This window comes from Chaetodon auriga, chromosome 15, assembly GCF_051107435.1.
Source record: "Chaetodon auriga isolate fChaAug3 chromosome 15, fChaAug3.hap1, whole genome shotgun sequence".
Taxonomy (NCBI): domain Eukaryota; kingdom Metazoa; phylum Chordata; class Actinopteri; order Chaetodontiformes; family Chaetodontidae; genus Chaetodon; species Chaetodon auriga.
In genome coordinates, this window is record NC_135088.1 from 1,049,441 (window position 1) to 1,058,810 (window position 9,370).

At 43.8% G+C, this 9,370-nt stretch overlaps 1 protein-coding gene across 1 annotated transcript; it reads left to right on the plus strand.

Annotated features, from left to right (window-relative positions):
* Positions 1–777: 777 nt before the first annotated feature.
* Positions 778–8,195, plus strand: nop16 (NOP16 nucleolar protein homolog (yeast)). Its single transcript, XM_076750595.1, has 5 exons — positions 778–969; positions 1,924–2,032; positions 3,700–3,766; positions 4,678–4,784; positions 7,695–8,195. The coding sequence occupies exons 1-5, from the start codon at positions 863–865 to the stop codon at positions 7,836–7,838; spliced, it is 534 nt and encodes a 177-aa protein (XP_076606710.1). The 5' UTR covers positions 778–862; the 3' UTR covers positions 7,839–8,195.
* The last annotated feature ends 1,175 nt before the right edge of the window (positions 8,196–9,370 follow it).

Consider the following 9,370-nt stretch of genomic DNA (forward strand, 5'->3'; position numbering starts at 1 on the left):
GAGTCATAATGATAATGAGTTTTTCATTGCTTTTATTGCACCTTATTATTAATTCATCATCATGGACTCACTGTTCTTCAGCATTAGACTCAAAACTGTTCTTTTTAAAAATGTATTAAATGCAGTTGAGCTTGAAGGTTCATCGCTGACCCTGGACTCAGCAGTTTGAAAAACATCTTTGGCACAAAATCTGCATACTTGACTCCTTTACATGGCTGCTGGGCGTCAGAACGTCGACAGCCACCAATTACACCGACCACAAACCATTCAAAGCAAGGCAAGTTTATTTGTATAGCATCTTTCAACAGCACAGCAATTCGAAGCGCTTTGCACACTGTAAGACCTAAATAAGCACTGCACGTGTTTCTCCATGTAGTTTTGACCTGGAGCACAGTCAGCAGACCAGCCTGCTCACAGAAGAGGTGGTTCAAACACATGCTAAACCCTCTTTTAACATATTTTATGGCTTACTTGTTGTAAGTCTCTGTGGTTATTTTTATATTGTCAGTGTTGTTTCAGACTACGTTTCATTTATACACGCCCTACGTTGGCCCTACGTTTGTTTGTCTTCATGTAAACTATTCACTTAAAATATGAACAAGTAAAATCAATACGAAAGCAGAAAAACAAACACATTTTAAATCGATCATATCTGCGTCACGGATACAGTTATCAGCTTTCAATTTGCACTTAAAATTAAAACTTAGTTTAAAAAAACTGAAAGGTTAAAGGTGAAAGGGGGGCGTGGTCTGTAGGCACATGACCGGAACCAAACATACGGGTCCTTCTCGTCGCTGCACGTTGTCTTTTCCTCACCACAAACAATTTTCAGCTGTGCTGTGAAAACAGAAAAATCACAAATATGCCGAAAGCCAAGAAGTCAGGGAAGAGAAAGAAGTTCGATTACAACCAGGACCGGAAGAAGATGAAGAAGAAGCTGTTGAAGAAATACAACCCGAGGATAGAAAAGTAAGGAACAGAGCGGTACCTTAGCATGTTAGCTAATGCTAGCTAACACTGGACACATTCAGACGAACCATGTGAGAAGGGTTCGTCCGAGCGCTGTTTGATTGAGGTTCGTCTTTAATACTGCAGTGGAAAGGTACCCAGATCCTTTACTTAAACGTAGAAAAATCAAATAATGAATGCAGTCAATTACGAGTAACTGCCCTGCTTCAAAATCTTAAAGTTACTAAAGTATAGGTATGCTGCGCTGTGCTGGTGTTTTGTAAAGTCGTTCCTGTCGTCATGTCTTTAACCTGTATCTTCCACAGGTGTGTCAGATTTCACTGTCACAGTTTGTAAATGATCATTGCAGAAAGTTCCAGGTCAGTTATAGATTCTGTGCGTCACTCAGTCATTCTGAAACGCTTTGGTTTAGCACGCAGTTTGAGCTGGGGCTGCACCATGTGGTCAAGAATAAAGACATGAATTAGGCTGTGATTATTTTCACATTTAGTACTTTTCTATGGTTCTCGATGAGTGGTAATGATCGTTTTTGCCTCACAGTTTTAGTGCGTAACTGATGATGGAAGCGTTTGAGTGGAGAGTTCAGGCTGATGCGGCTTTTTTAAGTGTTTGGGTTTGGTTTTTGTTAAGTTACCACCTTATAAAACTGACACTGCACAAATTCAGTAAGTCTGTTTTATTTCATAACATGTACCCACAGGTTCGTTCTTTATGACAAAGTCAAAGTATCTCTGGAATTACAAAGGTTTTGTCAGTAGTTTGGAAAACTTCTTTGCTCTGGTCAATCACAGAAAGTGTTTGTGGTGGATTTAGATATGAAGCTACAGAACAGTCCCTTTTTGATGGCGTACTTAACGTAAACACACACCGAAGGCGTCTCTGTTTGACTGGAACTTCAGCTTCGTCCTCCTGCAGACTGTTGGTGTCATCGTGTGTCTTTCTTGTCCTTCTCAGCTCACAGATTCGAAATGCGTGGGACGACAGGAAGTCCATGGCCAGGAACCTGCAGGACATGGGTCTGGCCTTTGATCCAAACCGCACTCTGCCAATAAAGAAGCACAGAGTGAGTAACTGAACTGCTGTGGTTCTGTTGTAAGGTCCCTGTAGCTTTAAGCCACGTTTCCACCAAACACCTTCGGCACAGAACCCCTCGAACGCCAAGACTGTACATTTACTGTCAGACTGACTTCCTGCCAAGGAAGGGCCCATTGAGTTTTGAGTAGATCCAAATCACGCGGCGGTTACTCGCCTTATTTTTCATCTTTGGTAACAATGCAAAACAGGACATCTGGCCCATCCAGTCAAAGGTGATAGCAGTAGGATTGTGATGACTCCATATCACAATCCACATGTGTAGTTGCTTCATACAGAGAAGGTTTGTTTTTAAACCAAACTGAGTGTTTTCATGGGAGAACAGGTGCAAACACCCTTTTCCCCTCAAACTCAGGTGTGGCTGGTCCTTGAAAGCTCCTCTGTGGAACAATGCTGACTCCGTTCACTCGTTCATCAGACTCACTGACATGGCTGAAACTAGGTCAGCTAGAGAGTCATAACGGTAGTTTCTGTAAATTTTGGATGAATCGCTCAGCCACAGTCTGAACATGTCTAATATTAACTGTGTGCCGTCACGCCTCTTTGTTTTATAGATGTCCCAGTTTTACACACTCTGAGGTCTGAGTCCGCAAAACTGATTTCAGCAGCAACTTCTGCTGCATCCATAAATTCAATTCTTTGTAGAGAAGTCCTTTTTTCTAAGATGATTGTACATGAATACACCAGATCAGAGGAGCAGCCAGTCTGTTTGATCTGACTCTGCAGCAGATGCGAGCGTCATCATCACGTTCAGCGGCCAAATGAAATATACGCATTAGAGATGCTGCATGTTAGATAAGGTGGAAATTGATGTACAACAGTTGCAGTAAAAGAGAGGAAACTGTGTAAATATACAGTATTAACAGGTGCACATTTAAGAATAACAATAAACAGAGATCCAAAATCAGCATCAAGGTAAACAGCTAAGGGGGAGCTGATCACACCAGGTTGTTCATGTGCATTTGGATCATCCAGGATGTATTTTTGAACATGGACCTGACTCATCAAGACACTGATAAAAGGAGGCTCTTATTATTTAAATTAAAAATGATAAATGTTTCCAGCAGGTCAGGATGGAAATCATTTCTCTTCCTGTCCTGTGGTTTTTGTTTCTGCCAGAAGGGGGCAGCAGAGTGTTGATTATGATGGTTAAACGCATGAAAATCAAGAAGAAACAAACTTCTGTTCAGGAGTCGTTAAATGTGTAAAACTGATTTGAAACAAACATGGATACGAAGTGTTTCTGTCTCTAGAACATTTTTAATGTTTTTCTTATTTTTCGGTTGTTACTGAAGCTCTTTGCTGCTGTGACAGATTCACCCTGAGGTCAGTGATAGTTAGCCTCGTCCTCTGGGCCGCAGCTTGTTTTCCACCAGCCTGAAACAGTCAGATTTTCTTAACTTCTGACAGCAAGAAACCTATAGATGATTCATTTTTGGCTCAGCAGCACAAACACTGAAATCTTGAAATGACATCGCGCACAGAAAACTCCACATTTCATACCTGTCGTGCCACCTCAGAGAAGACGACGGATGATCTGTGGAGAGGAGACATACTTATCGTCCTCCGTCCCAGAATCACACGCTCGCTCATGGCCTCCGTTATTCTTCATCACATGTTTTTGTTCACACTTTGTAGCTCCTCGGTGAAGAGAGGGAGACGAAAGCTCCCGCCGCCATCGTGACCAAGCCCTACGTCCTCAACCGTAAGTCACTTCTTTTTAAAATCTCACCTCGTAGAGCAGAATGTGTGACAGGGGACGAAAGGCGTCCCACGCACTCTGTGTCCCACGGAGGCTTCTCCATCCGAAGGTAATCAAGTTTGGATGATATGCCGATTTAATTTGGTCTAACTTCAGCAGTTATGGGCCACAACAAGAAAAATAAGGGAGCTCAGCCAATCAGGGGAAATGCCCGGCAACCTTATGCCCGGCCTCGTGCACGTCCTCGTGCACGTCCTCGTGCACGTCCTCGTGCACGTCCTGGAGTCAGAATAATCTACAGAGTGTGTGTTTGTGATAATGAAGGAACATGTGACACAGTGCTTTAATTCTGTGTTTCTCTGCATCTGCCAACAGACAGAGTTTAACACTTGAGTTTGGATGGTCCAGCAGAGCTACTGCCATAGTTTCCTCCACTTTTAACAGTGTGTGTGTGTGTGTGTGTGTGTGTGTCTGACCTTGTGTTGCCTCTGTGAGTGAATCTCCTGATTATTTCCAGGTCGTTACTGATGCGTTTTCTTTCGCTCTCACTCGGTGTCACAACTCTTGTTCGTCGCTCTCGCGAAGGCTGTTTCAGACCACGTCCAAGGATCTTTTCATTTCATTCCTTTGGACGCTAAATGTGATTACAGCCTAATCAGACCAGACTGAATGAAGGCAGAGCGGCCTTCAGTGTTAAATGACTTATCCCTCCAGTAACAACGGCGGGAGTTTGAACGCTGTGCTGAATAGTTGATGTTACAAAGAGTGACTGAGATGGTTTGCATATTTTTCACTCTTTTTATTTTTGTGTCCTTGTATTCTCACTCACGGGGAAAATAAAATGAATGTTCCTGCCTCTCGGATGCCTCGAAGGTGTTTCACACCGCGACTTGTTCTTGTGTGGTTTTGAACAGAGCTGGAGGAGGAGGCCAGCCGTCCGGAGAAAAGCTCCAAGACGTTGTCCTCCGACCTGATCGAGTACGTCCAGCACATGATCCGAGAGCACGGCGACAACTTCAAGGTGAGAGCAGAGCGGGAGCCTGAGGGGGTCCCGCATGATGTTACAGCACTGAGAGATTAAACGATCACACTGGTGCTTTCACACCATTTATCCCAGTTTTTATATCGAGTGAATTCAATGTCAGACCTTTCCGAATGCTGAAGATCGACGTCCTGCCTCCTGTGCACCACCGGTTTCAATATGTTCTGTTCTGAACCTACAAAGACTGGAAGACGAAAACAGTCTGCCTTGTGACCAGGGTGCATACTGAGCGTGACGCTTTACAGTGTGAAACTGAACTTCTCAGAGCTTGTGGTGAACGAAATAGCTCATGAAGACAATTTCTAAGTGACGTCAAATACATTGAAACGTATGTGCTGTTCTTGTTCCTCGTCACGGTCGCAAACACGAGCAGATATGCTGTGAAAGCGTAACGCTGGGTGTTGAAATGCAATGAATGAAGCTGTTTTTTCAACCATCAGCTTAGAGCTAAAATGATCACAGATGATGAGAAGCCATCCAGAGCTGTCAAGGCCCCAGTATGCTTCAAATGAACTGGCCTGAACCACCGTTAATTGAAGCGCTGCAGTGCACGTATGACAGCTAGGTTGTGACCTGTTTTGAAGGTTTTGTAGTCACTGTTCATACGGTGGCAAGTTTACGTACTGTACATTAGCATAAGCCACCACACAATGTCAGACTGAGGGTCTTGTGGCAGTCAGGCAAACATCTCACGATGTGGCAGGTTGTAATTAGCTTGGCTTTAAGCCATACAGGCGATTGAATCCAAGCAGTTTTGAAAGTGAAAACCGCGTTCGAAACATCCATTCTGAGGAAAAGCTGGAGCACAGGCACCAAGCCGAGCCGGCCGGCTGTGTGATCTTTCATGTTTCTCACGTGCAAATGCGTCATGAGGAAAGGAACCATGAGAGATGATGTTTGACGGCAGGCAGCTATTGACTGCAGATGCTCACACTGACGCCGTCTCTCCTCAAGGACGTTCACGGTGGTGCTCAGTAGTTCACGCTAAAACTCAACAAAGTCGTGTGGAGACTGAAAAGAAACTGAAACCCTGCCGACTTTTCTCACCTCCACACACCTGAACAGAAGCTGTGGGACTCAGACCGCCTTATTCCACCGACAGAAAGCATCTTAACATGCTGTTAAATTATCCAAAAGGCACGTTTTCTGAAGCATACTGAGGCCTTGAAAGAATAGTTAGCTTCTCTTGGTGCAAAGACTGGAAACTGGAGAAAAATTGCTAGCTAGCTTTCCCCCCTTTGCTGTTTTTTTGTGCTAAGCTAACTAGCTGGTGGTGTTAGCTTCATGTTTATCTTACGAATCTTCTTACAAAAGCAAGACAGCATAATTCCCAAAATGTTGAACTCTTCCTTTTAAACTCAGGATAAGAGCGAGTGATCGAGTCAAGCTTACAGATGATCCGCGAAAAACATCTTTTAACGAAGCCAAACAGGATCAGTGACGATGAAGATGTACCGCAGTCTTTACCAGGAAGAAGTTAGCTTAAAGGTCAGTCTGACCTGCAGGAGGCACATTTTACACGAGGCTTCAAGGTTTCACATTCACAGTCGGGGCCTGAGCTGTATGTCTGAGAACTGTTTGGAAAAGTTTCCCCGATGCGTTCAAGGACGCTCTGAGGCATGAGGGCCGGCTGCCGTCATCGCCGAAGACGTTTTCTCTGTACCATCCTGGACGTGCTCAGTTGCTGCAGAGGGAACTTAATTTGTCAGTTGAATGTTTCTCTGGTGTGCACCGACGATAGCAGCATCCTTCCTCTGTGCGCTCTTGAAAAGTTTTGAAGCAAGCTGCTCAGCTGAAGGACAAATAAGGTTTCGGCTCGATGATATTCTTTTTCTGGTTTTCTCGTGACTTTCGATGGAAGGGACTGCCGGTGCTCATGGCGGATGGAGCTGAGAGCTTAGTTTGTTTTTAGTTTTTATTGCCCAGAGCGGCGAGTGGCAGAAGTTTAAATTACTTGAGCTTTTATCAGTGAAGTGCTTCATTCGAATGGATTTTCAACAGCTGCTTTAAGTGGAACTGAGTCATCACGGGGAGCACTGCCAAGTCAGAACCAGTCAATAACAGAGGATGGTGTGTGGGTGTGTGTGTGTGTGTGTTTGTGTGTTTCTGCAATGAAATATATTTCATTAAGAAATATTCTATCCTTAACTTTTAATCTGAAAAGCTCACTTTTACAGCTCAAAAGTCACCTGAATGGGTCAGTTTATTTTATAACCGCCCTTGATAAAATGTGTTTTTGTGTGTTTTATCTTCATCCGTGTTCTGGAAACTGGAAGATTCAAGGTTTTTACTGGAGGCCCTAAAATGGACCTGTGCTCCCAGTACGATGACTGCAAATTTTAGATTTGTCTTTTTAGCCTCACTAACTGTAGACATGCTAACTACATGTTAGACTGTCAAAGTCCGGTAATAGATGCATTTTAACACTTTAGCATGTTCTAAAGCTAAGGCGCTGAGCGTTACAGGCTAACTTTACTGTCGTGCTAAGCAAAAACATGCTAAAAATGCTATATCTGTGACATGGTAAAACACTACATGTTATATGCTAAATGTTGTCAGCAGCGTTGGTGTACATGTCAGTGTTTTAGCTGTGGGCATGCTAATACGCTAATCTTGCTCGTTGAGTTATTTTATATAAATTATTTGCTGAGTCACTATCAGTTGATTCAGGTCCTGGTCTGTCGTGTTCAGACAAAAAGCAAAAAATCTGTGACTCGTGGAGTTAGTAAGCGTCTCCTCGGTGGTGAAGGTGTGTTAATATTTTCATCCAGGCAACACTTTAGTGTTCTGGTCTGTAGTGAGCACAGCAGCCTCACTGGGGCGTCCAAAACAAAGGAATATTCTGCAGCTTTGACCGAGCTCACTGTCCTGTTCTCTGCTGTCCTGCAGGCGATGGCCAGAGATGAGAAGAACTATTACCAGGACACACCCAAACAGATCAAGAGGAAAATCAACGAGTACAAGCGCTGCCACCCGGAGCACTACGACGCCTTCATCAGCTCACTAGACGCTCCACAGCAGACGGTCCAGTAGAGGCATGGACAGCCCTGTTCTGGACTTTATGTCTTTGTCTGTATCAGGATGAGATGGAGCTCATTCTGGAGACTGTCAGGACATTCAGACTGTGACGGTGTGAGGACAGCAGGCCCATAATCAGGCTAACCAACAGTGACAGGAGGTGGAGATGTCCCGGAGGAGTGAGGGACGAGCGCTGTCTCTGCATCTTTCAGGTGTTTCTGGACATTTCTCCTGTCACTGTCCTCCCTGTCGAGACTTCTTGTTTTTATGTTTTCCATTTTCTTGCAGAAATATTGTCCTGATCTCAACTGTGTGCTCTGAACGCCTGACGAGATCTAGTTTTAAATATATGTATCATTTAAACCCCCTGAAGCTCATTTAGCCGGCGTGTTTTTCTTTCTCCAGGATGAAAAGTGTCCCTGCATAAACACTCGAGCCTTCTCTGATGTTTCCCATCTTTTCCACGTTGTCCTGACCATCATTCGGTCACACGGGACGTGTTTCAGATCTTCAGTTAAAGCATCAAATGTTGATGATGATGTTTGTGTCCGGGAGGAATCTGACTGCGGCGTCATGCTTTGAACTGCAGTGGAGATGTTTCCAGCTGCATTAACACGCAGAGAAAATCCCATTAATGATGCAGTTTAACCTCTTGACGCAGTTTGTGTCACTGAATTTGGAATCTTTGGGTGAAAATGACAAGGTTCAGGTCACACTCTGAGAGCAAGAAACCTCATTAAAATGCTCAGTTTACTTCCATTGTAACATAAACTCACTAAAGAAACATGATGCCACAAAACTAAAAGGATGTTGAACCAGCAGACCAAGAAGTGCTTTCTGCAATAGCTAAAACCTGATTTAAGCTAAAGTTTTTTTCTTGAATCTAAATTGAGGCAGAGACAATTTAGACAAATTACAAATGAATGTAAGCCTTTGTGGAAAAACGTGGTCGCAGCACTTATGAAAAATAGTTCTCACGCTGTGTTTCTGGTGAGTATCTTCAGCTCAGAGTAAAGGAGTCGAGTCATAATAACGGTGTAAAAATAGGTTCCCAACAATAGCATTAATTAAACTTTTCAAGAAGGAAACAGCTTCAGTGTCTCTCGCAGGATGTGAAAGAGTCCGAATGGTCGGTTCAGTCAGCGCAGACAGAAGTGAAGGTCGACGGGATGACGAGGATGAGGAGAGGAAGCAGACCCTGAACATGTGACGAACACTAAAGAAGCTTTGAGTCGACAGCTGAGCCTTTGAGAAAACTGGTGTGGGATTCTATGAAGAGGATGTGGAGACGGACTGAGCCTCCAGGAAAGGACACGGAGGTTAACAGCATCAGTCTGTCAGTCTGTCATGGTGTCTCATGAAAGGACCAAAGCTGACGACGTGTTCGTCCATCTATTCATACTCTGACGTCCTGTTTGTGGCTCTCACCATTCATCCATACCATATCGATAAATCCTTAAAAACTACACAGAGATATAGTTTCATTTTTTGAAAACAAGGTTAGGTAATTTCTTCAAACACCTGGTCACTAGTTTTAATCAAATGTT

Coding starts and splice junctions, on each gene's coding strand:
- nop16 (XM_076750595.1), top strand. CDS start 863: ATGCCGAAAGCCAAGAAGTCAGGGAAGAGAAAGAAGTTCGATTACAAC. Junction 970..1,923: donor TACAACCCGAGGATAGAAAA/GTAAGGAACAGA, acceptor TGTCCTTCTCAG/CTCACAGATTCGAAATGCGT. Junction 4,785..7,694: donor AGCACGGCGACAACTTCAAG/GTGAGAGCAGAG, acceptor GCTGTCCTGCAG/GCGATGGCCAGAGATGAGAA.